This window comes from Lithobates pipiens, unplaced genomic scaffold, assembly GCF_037356315.1.
Source record: "Lithobates pipiens isolate NorthernLeopardFrog02 unplaced genomic scaffold, aLitPip1_a1.2 Scaffold_16, whole genome shotgun sequence".
NCBI lineage: Eukaryota > Metazoa > Chordata > Amphibia > Anura > Ranidae > Lithobates > Lithobates pipiens.
The window spans coordinates 388,013,255-388,032,019 of record NW_027507748.1 but is presented as its reverse complement, the minus strand read 5'-3'; the positions used below and the strand labels follow the sequence as shown (position 1 = coordinate 388,032,019).

The following is an 18,765-nucleotide window of genomic DNA, read 5'->3' as shown; positions in this document are numbered from 1 at the left end:
ATGGGTTGGTCACATGGGTTGATGTCACATGGGGACTATGACATCGTAAGGGGGCGGGGTCACCATGTGACCAACCCATGTGACATATACCATGTGACACCGCCCCATTGTCACTATATAAGTGACCGCACAGCGCGGCTCTGGCATTCCGGCCGGAGAGCTCGTCGAGTCAACATCTCCAGGAGAAGAAGAAGAAGAACAAGAACGGAAGGCGGCGGCGACGACAGAAGACCGGGCCACCGCCTGTAAAAGAGCTACAAGAAGGCGCGGTGGCCCGGCAGAAGAACCGAAGGCGGCGACAGAAGAACGGAAGGCAGCGGCGACAGAAGACCGGGCCACCGCCTGCAAAAGAGCTACAAGAAGGCGCGGTGGCCCGGCAGAAGAACCGAAGAGGGGGACAAGACCCCCGAAGTCGGGAGAAGAGGCCGGCGGCGGGGAGGAAGAAAGCCGGACTCCTCCGCTAGCAAAAGAGCTACACACAGATAGCGGAGGAGTCCGGCGAGAAGACCCCCGAAGACGGAAGACCCCCGGAGCTGTGCAATAAAATATTTTTTCCCTGTGTTGTGTTTTTTTTTGTACTTTATTTCACAGGTGAATGGGTAGGGGTACATTGTACCCCATACTCATTCACATAGGGTGGGGGGCCGGTATTCGGGGGCCCCCTTCTTAAAGGGGGCTCCCGGATTCCGATAAGCCCCCCGCCCGCAGACCCCGACAACCAACAGCCAGGGTTGTCGGGAAGAGGCCCTTGTCCTCATCAACATGGGGACAAGGTGCTTTGGGGTGGGGGGGCCGCGCGGCCCCCCCTTCCCCAAGGCACCCCCCATGTTGAGGGCACGCGGCCTGGTACGGCTCAGGAGGGGGGGCGCGCTCGCTCGCCCCCCTTTCCTGGCCGGCCGGGTAGCGTGCTCGGACAAGGTTCTGGTGTGGACTTTGGGGGAACCCCCACGCCGATTTTTTTCGGCGTTGGGTTCCCCTTTAAGCCCATTCCAGGCGGCGGAGCCCGCGACGTCTCCTTCGCGGGCCCCGCCTACCTGTACACGCGCTCGAAATGGGCGGATTTGCCTCCTCCTTACGTGGGCGAGTCCGTTCATTTCAAAAGTTGAGCGAACTGTTTGGCAAACAGTTCGCTGAAACAGTCCGCTCGTGTGTGGGCAAGTCCGCTCATGCAAATTTTGAGCGGACTGTTTGCCGAAACTGTTTGACGAACAAGGTTGGGCAAACAGTCCGCGCGTGTGTACGCGGCCTAAGTGTTTACTATAATGTGCTGTATTGAATCATAGGAGTCTTTTTCTTGAATATACACCTTTCTAATCATATATCCCTCTTTGGGGAACTTCTGGCTCATATGGCTGGTCAATATGTGACTGACTGGATGGGCCGGGCCATCACTTATGGACTCCTTTACGTTCACTTTGCTGCTCAGTGGCCCCAACTCTTCATCAATTGAGGTAGGAGGTGGCTATATGGGGGGAACTTTTGTCCCAATGGAGGGATGCATTTGTGAGGTTTGCGGTCTAATCAAGTTTTGTGTATAATTATCTCTGACATGTGCTTTTTTGTCTGTTCGGTAGCTATATCATGCCATTTCCTGAAGAAGCCTTCTGACGAAACATGTTGAAATAAAGGCATGAAAACAGCAGAATTACATCAGAAAATAGTGCCCTGTATGTCCAATGGACACTAATATATTGTATGTTATATTTTTATATAATTTTTTTTCTTTTTATCCATGTGTATAAATAAGTTATTTTCCTTTTAACTTGTTGTCTCATGAATGTGTATAGATTGCGCCTTTAGGGTCAATTGCCACTGACATCCAATGTGGGGGTAACTTCTATATTGATCAGCAATGTAAAGGGGCTTTTCTCCACTGACCTGCAATGTGAGAAGCCATTTTTCCATTGACTGCTAATGCAAGTAGATACTTTTCTACTGACAACTAGTTTAAGGGAATGATGCCATTTTCATAGTTTTTGTTTCTTGCAATTTGTATGCATTTCAGTTCATTATTATTTCCATTCAGAGCGATTGTTAGATTGTCTTCAGTACAACCAGCCTGCCCATAGATGGATCGAAATTCGGCAGGTTCCTGTCTAACCATTCAAATTTAGATTAGTCTATGGCCTGCTTAAGTGCACTCCAGTGAGTGTGCAGGTTGTTAAGAAAAGGAAAAAAGAAGCAGTCTCCATGAAGAGTAATGAGACATTGCAATGTAGAGTTGGGTGGTGCAACATAATAAGTGAGGGGTACTGCATGAGCCATTAAGATGTGAAACTGAATAGGAAGCCTCTAGTACTACCGATGGGAGTGCACAGTGGTACAGCCTCAAGAAGTCTTCACTGGAATCACTTCTCTAATAAAGCATTAGGACTTTCTTTGACTTGTTGCTAGAGGAACGTGTCACATAGCCCTTTACCTTGCTAAAAAAAAGCCAATTTATTTTAGTATCAAAACAAATGCAGTTAGTATTACAATAGTAATTTTCTACCTGAGGCACATCTTTCAGGAAATCAGGAAGTTGAAATTCACCTTTAAATACCTAAAAGACAAAATTAAAGATTATTAATGAGTACTCAACTAATATAGACAAACCACACAAGTGTTTTAATTACTACTAAAAAAGACTTTAATTTCATCAACACATGGAATACAAAAAAGTGTACTGATTACTAGGATTTGCAAGCATAATGGAAAATATGAAGAAGGAAAATATGAAGAATCCCCAGTGCACATATAAACAAAAAGTAAACAGTAATATGAATGTTGTTTATTTTCATGATGACAGATTATAAAAGCTCCTTTGAGGATTTATCCTACATCTGTTAAAATGTAATGTAAATAAATAGAGAAAGCAGACATCATACTGTTTATATATATATATATATATATATATATATATATATATATATATATATATATATATATATATATATATATATATATATACACACACACACACACACACACACACACACACTGACATGCTTCTTGTTAAAAGTGCAAAAGTGAACTAGTAAGTAATCCTTAGGGTCTTATAAGCACTTTAAAGCTCTATCATGCATAGAAATCCATGCCTTAACATGATTGATAAACGCTGCTGTCTTCTCTGGGCCAAAGCACATTTAAAATGGTCTGTTGCAAAATAGAAAACAGTTCTATGGTTAGACAAATTTTGGTAACCGTGGGCTTGTTATCTTTCCTCAGTTCAAAAGCCTGCATCTCTGATGGTATGGGGGTGAATTAGTGTGTATAGAATGGGCAGCTTGTACATCTGGAAAGGCACCATCAATGATGAAAGATACACTATATCCAGTTTTTAAAGCAGCATATGTTCCCATCCAGATGAAATTGTTTTGAGGGAAGGCCCTGTATATTTCAGCAGGACAGGGATCTGTAGTGAAAGAGTCCGGGTTCTTAACTAGCCTGCCTGCTGTCCAGACCTTTCATCAATTGAAAATTTTTAGTGCATCTTGAAATGAAAAGAAAAAGACCCAGGACTATTGACCAGTTAAAATGCTATATTAGGCAAGAATGGGACAACATTCCTCTCACAGAAATCCAGAAACTGGTCTCCTCAGTTCCCAGACATTTACAGAAGAGGGGATGGCTACACCATGGAAAACATAGCCCTGTCTCAATTTTTTTTTAAGATGTGTTGCTGCCATCAATTTCAAAATGAGCTTATTTTTTCTTAAAGTGGTTGTAAAGCCTCAAGGTTTTTCACCTTAATGCATTCTATGCATTAAGGTGAAATACCTTCTGTGCTGCAGCTCCCCCAGACCTGCCCCTTTTTTTTACCTGAGCCCGATCCAGCGATGTGTACAAATGCAGCGGCTCCAGCCGCTGTATCTCTTCTCATTGGACAGAATGGTATTTGGAATTGGGGTTGTAAAATCAGATCCATATAACTAATCATTCATATTTCATATATACATCACATTCATTTATCAATAAAGATAATATGTATTTCGTGAAAATCGATAAAATATGCCATACATATAGACCTAATATTATAGTGGAACAAATTTATTAATACATCATTTCATAATTGTATCTAAGTGTATTATAAATTTGTACTCATGTAGATTTTAGACAGCATACCAACATTTTTGGAATTGGAGTTGACGTACAAGAGCTCCCTATATTGTTTCTTTCCTTGATTTTAAGATATGCCATATATTGTGCGAATTTGTGTAGTTTTTTGGTGGTTGCAATAACAGTTTAGCCATGCATTGCCATAGGGATTTTGTAGGGGATTCTATTTTGTACCACTGTGAATATAAAATGAGAAAAAAACAAGGGTTAAAGAACCTGAACAAAACAAAATACTAAGCTCTAATGGGGAAAACAGGAGCTTTGTCCCTAAGGGTAAAGGCCCTGGGGAGAAGGCACTTCTGTGACCTGTTTTCAGCAGACAGTAGGCTGAAGCCCACTGTTGGCTGATGTTACAGAGCCAGTTCAGGCTCGGGAAAAATCATGACCATATGGTTGAGATCCACCCACATGCCTGGACCGGACCCGACTCGCCCTTTCAGCGATCCACTGAAAACCTGAGATGACTGCTCCCGACCTCTCCACAACCCAGAACTCCAGTGAGTGCTGGGGAGGGGCAGAGCAGACAGTGCTGACTGACAGTCACCAGCTCTCTGCTCAGGGAGCCCTGAGAACCGAGTAATCCACGGAGTTTGATCGCTTGGTTCTCAGTCTTAAAGCCAGGGAGACAGACTAATGCCACATACTTTTCTTTTGAGAAGCAGGAAACTATTTATGTGGAGTAACCATCGGAACAAAGAGGGACTCAGTCTTCCAAACAGATGCTGTGGCTACCAGGTAAATCCTTATAGCCCTGACCACATCCAGATAATGTAGAGCAATTTCCTTGCCATGATTTGAGGCAGGACAAAAGGAAAAAGAACAATGGAAAAAAAGACAACTGTAGATAAGGTTTTGGTCACAAAACCACCCTGCCTTTGTGCAAAACAAGAAAGGGCTCTTTACAAGAAAGAGTTGTCAACTCAGGAACACACCTAACAGATGTAAAGGCAACGTTACAAGTGAGGTCACATAGTTACATAGTAGGTGAGGTTGAAAAAAAAGACACAAGTCCATCAAGTCCAACCTATGTGTGTGATTATATGTCAGTATTGCATTGTATATCCCTGTATGTTGCGGTCGTTCAGGTGCTTATCTAATAGACTTTTGAAACTATCGAAGCTCCCTGCTGAGACCATCACCTGTGGAAGGGAATTCTACATCTTTGCCGCTCTTACAGTAAAGAATCCTCTACATAGTCCACGGTTAAACCTCTTTTCTTCTAATTTTAATGAGTAGCCACGTGTCAAACCTTCTGTGAAAAAGTTTTATCCTTATTGTGGGGTCACCAGTACAGTATTTATAAATTAAAATAATATCCCTCTCTGAAGTGTCTCTTCTCCAGAGAAAACAAGTTCAGTGCTCGCAACCTTTCCTCATAACTAATATCCTCCAGACCCTTTATTAGCTTTGTTGCCCTTCTTTGTACTCGCTCCATTTCCAGTACATGCTTCCGGAGGACTGGTGCTCCTAACTGGACAGCATACTCCAGGTGCAGCCGGACCCGAGTCTTGTAGAGCAGGAGAATTATCGTTTTATCTCTGGAGTTGATCCCCTTGTTAGCAGCAGCTTGGCTTTGAATGCCACTGCTGAGCCAATCTACTAGGACACCAAGGTCCTTTTCCATCCTAGATTCCCCCAGAGGTTCTACCCCCAATGTATATATTGCATTCATATTTTTGCCACCCAAATGCATTATTTTACATTTTTCTACATTAAACCTCATTTGCCATGTAGGTGCCCACCCTATTAATTTGTTCAGCTCTTTTTGTAAGGTTTCCACATCCTGCGGAGAACTTATTGCCCTGCTTTGCTTAGTATTGGCCGGAAATACAGAGATTAAACTACTTACTCCATCCTGCAGGTCGTTTATAAACAAAATAATTAGGATTGAACCCAGCACAGAACCCTGGGGGACCCCACTACCCACCCCTGACCATTCTGAGTACTCCCCATTTATCACCACCCTCTGAACTCGCCCTTGTAGCCAGTTTTCAATCCATGTACTCACCCTAGGGTCCATGCCAACGGACCTTATTTTGTACAGTAAAAGTTTATGGAGAACTGTGTCAAAGGTGTTTGCAAAATCCAGATACACCACGTCTACGGGCCTTCCTTTATCTAGATGGCAACTCACCTACTCATGGAAGTTTAATAGATTGGTTTGGCGAGAAAGATTCTTCATGAATCCATGCTGATTACTGCTAATGATACCTTTCTCGTTACTAAAATCTTGTATATAGCCCCTTATTCCATCCAAGAGCTTGCATACTATTGATGTTAGGCTAACTGGTCCATAATTCCCAGGGATCGGCTTTTCTCCAATCACCTGGTACCATTCTAGTCAGTACAAATTAGGAACAATGGTCTGGCAATTACTTGGCTGAGTTCCCCAAGTACCCTCGGATGCAAGCCATCTGGTCCCGGTGATTAATGTTAAGTTTCCTATGTCTAAATTTTAATTCTGTCCTCTGTTTACCATGGAGGTGCTTCCTGTGATCTGTCATAAGGATAAAACACTGCAGTTTTGGTTACTGAAGCCCCCCCCCCCCCCCCGATTCCCTCATGAAGACTGAGGAGAACAATATATTCAATACCTTTCGCCATCTCCCCATCCTTTGTAACCAGATGTCCTCCGGCATTCTTTATGGGGCCAATATGGTCTGTCCTTTTTTTACTGTTTACATACTTAAATCATTGGGGTCTTCCAATAGAATGCCTAATCAGCGTAAATATGGGTTAAGAACAGAGAGCACCAGACTGAGAACCAAAGGTGGCACAAAAGGTTGAATTAAAGGATCTACAATAGTAACTTTTTGAAGAAAAGTCTTAATTAGGCATTGTGAAGCAACTCAGGGCAAAATGCTGGTCAAGACCAAACTGAAAAAAGGCCAACATATGAGTGATAGAGTATTTCCTGGGACTTCCATGTGTGATGATAAACTTGTAGGAGTTTGGATTTTTTTGCTCTCAGGTGGGATTAACAGATCAGAAATACCCCTATCCTTTAGGATTTCAAAAGCCACGCCATTAAAACCAGCAACTGAGAAGTAGCATGTAAGAAGAGGCCCTGGGCTAGTAATTTTGGTCTGTTTGGAAGGGGCCAAGGCTTGTCTGTCAGAAGTCTCAGTATGTCTGCATACAATGTTCTTCTGGGCCAATTTGGTGCAATAGGAGTCACCGGAAACCTTTCTTCTATCTTGGGCAGCTGTTGAGGAAGAGCTTTATCAGTGGGAAGGGGAAAAAACTGCACTGGACTGCAAAATTACGTAAAGTGTAGCTTCCCTTTAAATGGAAAACATTTGATCTAAATTCTTAAACCAAGGGCTGCAAAGGAACAACAGCATGTAAAAAAAAAAAAAAGGATGCTAACTTGATATGCCTGCCTAAAGTGAGTTTATGTACATATAGGTCCATGATAAAGATAACAGAATGCGAGTTCCTTCAGTGTTAGGAACTAGGAATGCAAACCTCCTAACAATCAAGGATTCTGCTGGTTTAACAAAATCCCCATGTTCCATGAATCAGGGCTGTGTCCCCATCAAGTTCAAATATCCCTCATAATACATGTTATATGAGCATGTTGTTTTAGAGGTTTTGCCCCCTCTCTCTCTGCCCTTCCCTCACCGTGGTTTTGTTGCAGAGTATGTAACAGGCTTTATTATGATTCAGTTGGTAGATTGATCATATTATCAAACTTTTATTAAAATTAAATGTGATATTATTAGTCAACTTTGCCACAATACATAATGTAAAGTTTCTCAATCTATATAAAATTTGTTGTTAATAACATGTTTGTATATATTACAGTATATACACTATTTGTACTATAATTCGAGGCCCTGATGAAGCAGGTTATCCCACAAAACACATAGGCAAACTTTTTGGATTTTTCAATCAGGACACCACCCTGAAACACCCAACTGTAACTGATTTTAATCAGTTTTGTCTAACTTTTTATTACTTGTATGTGTAAAATAAAGATTTGCTTAGATCTCCGTGGTTTGTGCATTTTTTAGGCCCTACAGTGTACATGTAAAGTCCCACTCAAATTTGTTCCATTTTGGTATATATGCTCTTCATGGTAGGATGGTACCTTTGCAGGGTCATAATTATCCTACACTTTTCCACTGATAAAGATCTTCCTCAACATTTAGTAGAAAAGTGCAGGGGATAAGAAAAAAACTGCACTAGACTGCAAAATTTTGTAAAGAAATGTAGCTTCCCTCAACTGGAAAACAATTATTCTAAATTCTTGAACCAAGGGCTGCAGGGGAACAAGAGCATGTAAAAAAGTATGCCAATTTGATATGCCTGCCTAAAGTGAGTTTATGTGCATGATAAAGATAACAGAATGTGAGTTTCTTCAGTGTTAGCAACTAGGAATGTAAACCTCCCAACAATAATGGATTCTGCGGGTTTAACAAAATCCCCATGTCCCAGGAATCAGGACTGTGTTCCTCAAAGTTTTCAAAGGTTTGAAAAAAATAAAACCTGTTTTCTCCTGTTTGGTGAAAGTTAGTAAATGGGAGAAACTGTCCAAAAAAATACTTGGGCAGGCACTGACAATAGATGCCCCCAGTCTCAATTTCCCCCCTCATGATGTGGCAAGCTTTAGTCAATGTCAGAGCCATCAGTGAACCAATCAGAAAACACCTTGGACCGCTCTATGTATGCAACTGGCCTGTTCTGGTAAATTTCTGATGTGATGCCACTCCAGCAAGCAAGGTGGGAAGCTAGTTGGGTTCTCGCTTTCTGTGGACTGTGGAGTGTGGCCAAACCTGTGGAAAGTGCATATAAGCCACTGTCAGGGGCAAAGACTGGGGGTCCCTCACATAACCAGATTCTAAAAGGCAACAGATGTGTATGGGATCAGCAGCATTTTACATATGTTTGAGCGCCAACATCTCAGCCATGTGTATGGACGTGTGCTTGTGATGAAATGTAATATACAGATGTTACACACACAGAAGTCTCTTATGCAAAAAATGTGATTAAACATAAGCTGCGCTGGATGGCTGATTGCCCCAAATGAGTACAGAAGATATTGCTCAGCAACAGATCAAACAGCCAGTGCCCACTCATTGTCCCCAAGAGGTTCTGCAGCAGCTGGTGATGTTAATTTAGAATGGCATCTTCTCCACCTGAACAACTTTTCTTGCAAAAAGTTATGTATAGTTTGGGGCTCTGATGTAGTGAGGGGGGGGGGGGGGGTCTGGCCTTTCTTCTGCCCTCCCTCTCCCCATCCTCATCCTGAATGCTACAATTTATATTGAGGTTCCATACTCCTGACCCCTGCATTCTATACACTATGTTGTATGTCACATAGTCTGACTTAAACGTTTATTCTCTCAAACAGTTATTAGTTGCTAAGCACCCATCAGTGGTAAATGGTTTGTCTCAAAACTAACTGCAAGATTTGCAAGAGAGCTTGTTCCATTGAACAGACTTACTGGCTGGATCACAAAATGAAAATAAAGGAAAGAAAGTCTAAAAAAAGGAAACAAATGCAGCCATCACATCTAAAAATGAATAAGCCTAAATATAATACAATTTTGCTTTCAGGTTTAATACCGCTTTAACCACCTCACGCCCGCCCGCCGTCATATGACGTGGCGGACTTTGAGCGGGTATATCTAAACGATGCCTGAAGCTACAGACATTATTCAGATATTGCCGTTTTCTGCCGGCAATTCCCTACACCATAAGAATGATCATAGCGGCTGTTCCGCCTCCTGCTGCCTTCCAGTGTTTCTACTGACTCACCGCTACAATCAGTGAGTTGGACAGAGGATCCGCCAGCCCGAATGTGGATCATAGAGATTTCAAGCGGACCAGATGGTCGCCAAAGTCTCTATGAATGGAGGTTGGGCGCGATTTTATGACGTCATGCCCGGCCTCTGCATTATTAAAAAAAAAAAACAGCGCTGCTTCGGTTGGGAGGCGGTGATCATGAATTTTTGATTTCAGGCTTCCCAGCCTAGTGGTGAGATGTGGGGGTCTTATTGACCCCATATCTCACTATAAAGAGGACCCATCATGTCATATTCCTATTACAAGGGATGTTAACATTCCTTGTAATAGGAATAAAAGTGATCCAAAAAATTTATTTTTTTAAAAAAAGTGTCAAAATAAAAAAAAGGAAGTATAATTAACAATAAAAAGTTTTAGTTTTTTTTAAAAAAGAGCCCCTGTCCCCGTGTGCTCACACGAAGAAGCGAATGCATGCGCAACTCCCGCCCACATATGAAAATGGTGTTCAAACTATACATGTGAGGTAGCGACGCAAACGTTGGAGCGAGAGCAATAATTTTGTCCTTAGACCTCCCCTGACTCAAAGCATGCAACCAGTAAAAAAATGTCAAGCATAGCCTGTGTGAATTTTTCAAGTACCGAACTTTAGCGCCATTCTACGAGCGTGTGCAATTTTGAAGGGTGATATGTTGGGTATCTATTTACTCGGTGTAATTTAATCTTTCACAATATGCAAAATCATTGGGCTAACTTTACTGTTATTTTTTTAAAGCACAAAACTGTTTCTTTCCCCAAAAAAACGCATTCGAAAAATTGCTGTGCAAATACCGTGCGAGATAAAAAGTTGCAATAACCGCCATTGTATTCTCTAGGGTCTTTGCTAAAAAAAAAACATATATAATGTTTAGGGGTTCTATGTAATTTTCTAGCAAAAAAAAAAGATGATTTTTACATGTAGGAGAGAAATGTCAGAATTGGCCTGGGTGGCAAGTGGTTAGAGGGGAAGTAAACCCCGATGTGTTTTACTTCCTTTTTTGCTCTCTGCAAGCCTGCAAATTAAAAGCATAATGGGCTAGTATGCATCACATACTAGCCCATTATTTGACACTAGCGTGCAAACTAATCCATCACTGTCCCCTGTGCAGACTGCGTCCATCTTCTCCTCTCTTCCTTCAGGGGGCCACGGACTCCGGTTCTGTGACTGGCCGGAGCCGCGTGACATCACTCCCGCGCATGCATGCGGGAGCCGTCAGTAATGGCACACGCTGGGGGAAGAAACGGCATGGAGGTCTGTTTCTCCACAGCACATGCGCCGATTACATAATCGGCGCACTACAAGTGAAATATCTCCTAAACAGTGCACGTTTAGGAGATATTTCCACTACCTATAGGTAATCCTTATTCTAGGCTTACCTATAGTTAAAAGTCACTAGGGAGGGTTTACAACCACTTTAAGGAGTAGTTTGCGGTTTAGATTAATTTGTACCCGTTTCTTTAGGCCACACCCAATATACAGCAAAATTCAAACATATCCACCATTTGCCACATGTTTTTTTGTTCTCCCTCTTTCTCAGCTTCTGATGTTGGGAGGTATGTGAACGTCAGAAACATGACCAGGTACCGCTCCTAATATTTTGTATTAATGTCATTTTGGTTATTGATATGGTTTGATTAATTTTTCACGTTTTAGAATAATTTATTTAGAGCGCCCCTAAATTACCATCACTATTCAGTAAGGTGTTTTTTTCACTTCACTATATAGGGAGCAGCTTTTTTTGTTTTTTTCTTCCTTATTATTTTTACATGGCGCAGAATTTGCGCAGTTGAGGTTCAATTGCCCTTTTCACATACCGTATATACTCGAGTATAAGCCGAGATTTTCAGCCTCTTTTTTGAGGCTGAAAGTGCCCCCCTCGGCTTATACTCGAGTCATCGCTGTCTGCCCGCTCGATCAGCGTGTCGAGCAGACAGACAGCGGCCATTCTAGAATTCAAAAGCCGCGCCTCCGGCTCCGCCTTCGCCTGTGATAGGCGGAACACTGAATTTCCCAGCAGCCTGTGTTCCGCCTATCACGGGCATCGTCTCATCCTCGTACTACGGACGAGGATGAGACGATGCCCGTGATAGGCGGAACACAGGCTGCTGGGAAATTGAGTGTTCCGCCTATCACGGACATCCGATAGGCGGAACAGCAGTCAGTGGGAAAGTGAGTGTTCCGCCTATCACCGACGGAGGCGCGGCTTTTGAATCCTAGAATGGCCGCCGACGAAGAGCTGAAGGACGGAGGCTCGGCTCGGGACGGGACGGGCCGGGCCGGGACGGGCCGGGACGGGACGCAGGCTGGACGGGACGCAGGCTGGACGGGACGCAGGCTGGACGGGACGCAGGCTGGACGGGACGCAGGCTGGACGGGACGCAGGCTGGACGGGACGCAGGCTGGACGGACACAGGCAGGCTGGACACAGGTAGGCTGCACGGACACACACACACACACACACACACACACGGATGCATGGACACACACACACACACACACACACGGATGCATGGACACACACACACACACACACACGGATGCATGGACACACACACACACACACACACACGGATGCATGGACACACACACAGGGATGGATGGACCCACAGGGATGGACGGACACACAGGGATGGACAGGCATGTCTCACCCTCGGCTTATACACGAGTCAATAATTTTTTCCAGTTTTTTGGGGGTAAATTGGGGGCCTCGGCTTATATTCGGGTCGGCCTATACTCGAGTATATACGGTATATTCTTTATAAATTAATAAACGAAATTAAAAACCGTGCCACTCTAAGCTACATAATCTAGGCAGAACCTGTCCTGCTGACAACAAAAGATAAATCCGATTACCTTGAGCCTGATGTATACATACATTATGTGGAAAACCTTGTCACTGTGGCCTATTCAAGCAATAAATCCTGGACAGCTTGGCAGTAAGCCAGCAGCCCAAGAACATTTGCAACAGCAGAGAAGGAGGAAATTAATGACAAGATGCAAAAATAGGGAGGGAGCGTGTTCTGTAACAAGTGTGTTTTACAACAGCTGAACAATAAAACTAAACAGCATACCAATACCAACTGGTACGTCTTTCTATTAAATAGGTTTTCAAAGCAAGAGCTGCACATAAACATAGAAGCATAGAAGATTGATGGCAGAAAAAAAAGACAAAAGCAGTCTATCGAGTCTGCCCAATTTTTTATTTTTCTTCATTTATAATTTTCTTTTGTTTTTTTGTTTTTTGCTTTTTTGTTAACTTTTAGTTGAGTATAGATCTAGGTTTGCTCCAAGCATGTCTGAATCCACTTAGGCCGCATACACACGGGCGGACTGTCTGACGGACTTGGTCCGCTGAAACGTGTTTCAGCGGACAGTCCGCTCGTGTGTGGGCTTCAGCGGACTTTTTCAGCGGACAGTCTGGCGGACTAAGTCTTTCGGAATTTCCGTAATATTGTCCGTCCAAACTTGGTTTCAGCGGACAGTCCGCTCGTGAGTAGGCAAGTCGGACGGACTAAGTATGGCGCATGCTCAGAAAGGATTTACACGGCCGAAGGTTGCATTGCAGTGTATTGGACGTCGTATTTCTAGTCCCGTCGTACGTGCTGTACACGTCATCGCGCAAGCTTTCAGCGGACTGTCTGTTCATCGTGTGTGGTCAAGTCCGTTCATTCAAAAGTAGGACGGACTGTCTGTCGGATTGTCTGACGGACTTAGTTGGCCAGACAGTCCGCCCGTGTGTACGCGGCCTTACTGTTGCCTGGCTCACTACCACATCCTGCTAGTTTGAGGTCATTCCTGTGTTATTGATCTTGCCTTTATATTAAAAATAAAGCCTTCTTGAAACTTATTTACCCGCTTAATGTATTTGAAGGTTTCCGTCATGTCCCCCCTTTTTTTCCTGCAGACTGTACATATTCAGTTCCTGAAGTCTCTCTTGACATGTTTTATCCCCTAGGGCCTAGGCCTTTAACCAAATTTTGTTACCCGTCTCTGGACTTGTCCTAGCTTTCCTTTGACCACTTCCACTGATCTCAACCCTATTACACACCTTTGTCTTATCAGCAAAAAGACATACGTAGCCCAACAAACCTTTAGTTATATCACTTACTGCGTATGCACTGTGACACTAATGCCGGCCATACACGGTTCGAATTTCGAAAGAATTTTCTTTCGAAAATCGTATCTAAGAATTTTCGTATGAATTTCGCACCATTAGTGGGCTGCAGCAACAGCCGATTTTCGTGCGGAAATAAAATTTGAGGAATCGGAAATGTTGGAAATTTTTAGAAAAACGAACGATTTTCTAATCAATGATGGGAGAATCGTGCGAGAAACGTAATAAGAAAAGAAAATGTACGGAGATAAAAGAAAATGTACGGAGATAAAAGAAAATGTACGGAGATAAAAGAAAATGTACGGAGATAAAAGAAGATTCCCAGCCAAGAAAATTCGTTTCTGTAGCAACATGAGGTGAAATTGAAGGCTTGGCCGGCCGAATTTCGAAAATCAATGGTGGCATCATTGGATCACAAAAAAAACAAATTTTCTGATTTTGAAAAGAAAATTCGTTCGAAATTCGACCGTGTATGGCCTGCATAAGGGATTTAATCCTACCTTGTACAATTATTTTTATTAGATCATTATGTGAACGTGCATAAAATGCTTTGCTGAAATTCAGTCATATTAGTCTGACATGATTGGCCCTCTGCTTTGGGTCCAGCATGTTGTGCGTTTTTAACCACTTAAAGACCAAAGCACTTTTTGTGATTCGGCACTGCGTTGCTTTAACTGACAATTGCGCAGTGGTGCGACGTGGCTCCCAAACAAAATTGACATCCTTTTTCCCCACATATAGAGCTTTCTTTTCATGGAATTTGATCACCTCTGTGGTTTTTATTTTTTGCGCTATAAAACAAAAAAATAGCAACAATTTTGAAAAAAATGCATTATTTATTTACTTTTTGTTATAATAAATATCCCCCAAAAATATATAAAACTTTAAAAAAAATGTTTCCCTCAGTTTAAGACGATATGTATTCTTCTACATATTTTTGGTAAAAAAATAAAAATAAAAAATAGAAATCGCAATAAGCGATTATTGATTGGTTTGCGCAAAGTTTAAAGCGTCTACAAATAGGTGTGATCAGTGCCAGTGTCACTAGGTGAAGCAGGGAAAAACCTGGCAACGTACATTAATATGTCTGTACATGCCCTTCTGCTGAAGTATATCGGCGTGAGCTGGTCGGCAAACAGTTAAAGAGGAAGTAAACCCTTTCAAACCACTTTGACCTACAGGTAAGCCTAGATTAAGGCTTACCTGTAGGTCCAAGCAATATCTCCTAAACCTATATGGTTTAGGAGATATTTGCCCGAAAATGGGCACCGCTGTCTACGGCGCATGCGCCGTAGACAGCGGCGCGCAGGCGCACTAAATGCGGCAAGTCCAAGAATGGATTTGCCTAATTTGTCGACTCCCGTGCGCATGCGCGGGAGTGACGTCATCGCGGCTTCGCCGAATGGCAGCGGCGGAGCTGCGAGACGCGACTCCCGTGCGCATGCGCGGGAGTGACGTCATCGCGGCTTCGCCGCTGTGATTCGTCGGAGCTGCGAGACGCCACCAGCAAGATGGATGCGGCGGACTACAGGGGACAGCGGCGACTTCGCTGGCTCCTGTGTCAGGTAAGTGACACATAATGGGCTACTATGCGATGCATAGTAGTCCATTATGCTTTACCTTTGCAGGGAAAAAAAGAGGAAGTAAACCCATCAGGGTTTACTTCCTCTTTAAATCATCAATGATCCTTCTTTTCAGAAGTGATTCCATTAAACTGACTACAACAGATATTAAACTCACCGGCTTGTAATTGCTTGCTCCTACCTTGCTGCCCTTCTTTTGGATAGGTACAATATTAGCTATCTGCCAGTCATGGGGAACTTCTGTTTGAAGACATTGATTAGAAAGATCTGTTAATGGTCCAACAACTATATCTCAAGGTTCTCCTGGAACTCTTGGATGAATACCATCAGGGCCCATTGATTTAGCAAACTTCAACCAAGCTAGTTCCTCTGCTACTCGTCTCCAGAAATCCTGAAAAGACCTAACCATTCTAGTAGCTTCCATAAAAAGTGATATTTTTGCTTATGCTATTGGGAATGCTGGACATACCATAGTTACATAGTTAGTCAGGTTGAAAAAAGACACAAGGCCATCTAGTTTGACCAATAAAAGAGGGGGAAAAAATCCAATCCAATATACACAACCTATACCCACAGTTGATCCAAAAGGAAGGCAAAAATCCAATTTGCTCCAGCAGGAGAAACAATTCCTTCCTGATCCCCCAAGAGGCAATTGGATATTCCCTGGATCAATTTTACCTATAAATGTTGCTACCCAGTTATATTATGTACATTTAGAAGAATCCAGTCCTTTTCTAAACCAAGCTACTGAGCTACCCAGAACCAGCTCTTGAGGGAGTCTATTCTACATTTTCACAGCTCTTACTGTGAAGAAACCTTTCCATATTTGGAGATTAAATCTCTTTTCCTCCAGACAAAGTGTGCCCTCTTGTCCTCTGTGATGACCTTAAAGTGATTACCTCAACACCAAGTTCACTATATGGACCACTTATGTATTTATACATGTTGATCATATAGAAGCAAGAAAGCAAGCAATACAATCACAAGGTGAACAACATAAAAATATTACCCATAAAACACATTTTTGGGTGCTCTGCCTCAGATCACAGTTGCAGACTAATGCACACATTAAGGTTGTCCACATATTACTCCTGTCCATCTTGATAGAAACTGCGCACATCACCAGCACTGCATCCACTGATCATAGCTCAGATTCTGCATGCCTTAAAATTTGGGGTGTTCAACATATGCAACGCTGTACTGACAGCTGCTGCCAGGTTAGACAATCTACAAATTATCTGTGCCTGCCAGGATATGATTCAGCCAACAAAGGCCAGAGCAAACACTCTTGCCATATCCATGGTTTTTGTGGCCGGTGGCTGCAGGCATCGTCAATGAAAATGGATCTACATAGGGGGACATCATTTTTTTAAAAAAAAGCAATTGTCCAAAACCGTGTTTTTATTTCCGACACTTTTTTTTAGTGAATGAGTATGGGTACAATGTCTTCTTACTCATTCAAATATGGGGGGCGGGATCTAGGGGCCCCCTCGTTAGGGTCCCCCTCCAGATTCCATTAAGCTACCTGCTGCAGACCCCCAGAACCACCAATCAGGGTCGTGGGGAAGAGGTCCTTGTCCCCATCGACATGGCAGACCCCCTGCCCCAAAGCACCCCCCTATGTTGAGAGTATGTAGCCTGGTATGGTTCAGGAGGGGTTCTCACTTGTCCCCCCACTTTCCTGGCCTGCCAGGCTAAATGCTCGGATAAGGGTCTGGTATGGGTTTTGGGCGTGGCCCCATGTCTTTTTTGGCACAGGGGTTCTGCTCAAAATCCATACCAGACCTAAATGCCTGGTAAGGATTTGGGGGGGGGGGGGAGAACCCCACATATTTTTTTTTTTATGTTTGGGTCTAGTACAGATTTTAAGGAGAACCCCCACGCTGTTTTTTCACCCACATTTATTGTGTTTTTTTTACATTCAGCTGTAAGTGGGGAACCCCGCTGACAGCTGATGAAACATCCGTTGTTAAGAACACGGCAGTTAACTTCCCAGCCAGCTCCTTAACAACCAGCTAATGTTAAAGATGCTGGTGGCTGCCGGCTCCATCTGAACCACATTCAAATCACAGTAGGACATTTGTGAAAACTGCAGCCACCTAGGTCAGTATGAAACCGAAAGAAAAAATCCCATGCTTCTCTTTTAAGCTGGCCACACATTTATGCCAATTTCTTATTCAATTTCCTTTAAATTTACCTTCATTATGTAGTACAAGGGCCTGTCTGACTGCATACAAATTGGAAGTGTTTAGGTTTGACCTCCTATTTGATGGTTTTGGTAAATCTAAAGGAAAACTGTACAAGAAAATTGTATAACGTATGGCCAGCTTTACAGCACTATAGATCATTAGGAAAAGAGTGCATTTTTAAACCCAATTTAGTAAAAATGAAAATAGTACCATACCCCTTTGTAAAGTCAGATTATATCAAGCACAATGCAGAGCATATGAACTTTGTAAAATGTGTCTTATTAAAATCTCATGCTATACTGGTTATTTCAGCAATCATATTGATATACATTCCACGGTTCCTAATTATTGCTCATATTCTCTGTGATGCCTCTGCTGGGAATAAGAAAATGAACATGTCTGAACAACCTCTTTTACTGGTTAACAGCTCTCTGGCTAGTCGTGCTTCACCATCTGCTCTAACTCTTCATCTATTCAAAAGAATTTATCTATTCACATGAAAAACAATATTTCAATTGATTCACGGGGATTGAGTGCACATTTGGAATTATTCTCCTAATAGGCATCACTTACATTGCCAGTATACTGCTGAAAATTGCAGATCACGATATGAAAATGTCAATGCACAGGTTCAATATATTCAGTGGCAGCTGTCACTCAATATTTTTTTTTGGGGGGGGGGGGGGGGGCAAACAAACCAACCAATCTCTGCATCCATCCGCTCCATCTCTTCCCTCCCAGGCAGCTCTCGTTACAGAGATGAAATCATCCCTTCACTTCAAACATGTACCCGATTCTCAGGATGCAGCCCCTCTACCCACACACACAGGTTATTGTTTTCCTTAAAGGGGCAGCTCGGGATTCCGGCTGCTACAATCTCCTCCTTAGTGATGGGAGAGCGGCTTCCCCTGACAGAGAGCTGCACCCAATACACACTCCTGGCTAAAGCTGCACAATTAATCGTTAAAAAAATCGAGATCTCAATTCAACCCC

General features: G+C 42.9%; 1 protein-coding gene across 5 annotated transcripts in view; it reads right to left on the bottom strand.

Annotated features, from left to right (window-relative positions):
- Nucleotides 1-18,765, bottom strand: part of TPST1 (tyrosylprotein sulfotransferase 1) — a 151,818-nt gene that overhangs the window by 18,558 nt on the left and 114,495 nt on the right. For all 5 annotated transcript variants that reach the window (XM_077482278.1, XM_077482274.1, XM_077482279.1 and 2 more), the window contains one exon: nucleotides 2,492-2,542. In XM_077482278.1, coding sequence (XP_077338404.1) covers nucleotides 2,492-2,542 — 51 coding nt within the window. The remainder of the gene's footprint in view (nucleotides 1-2,491; nucleotides 2,543-18,765) is intronic.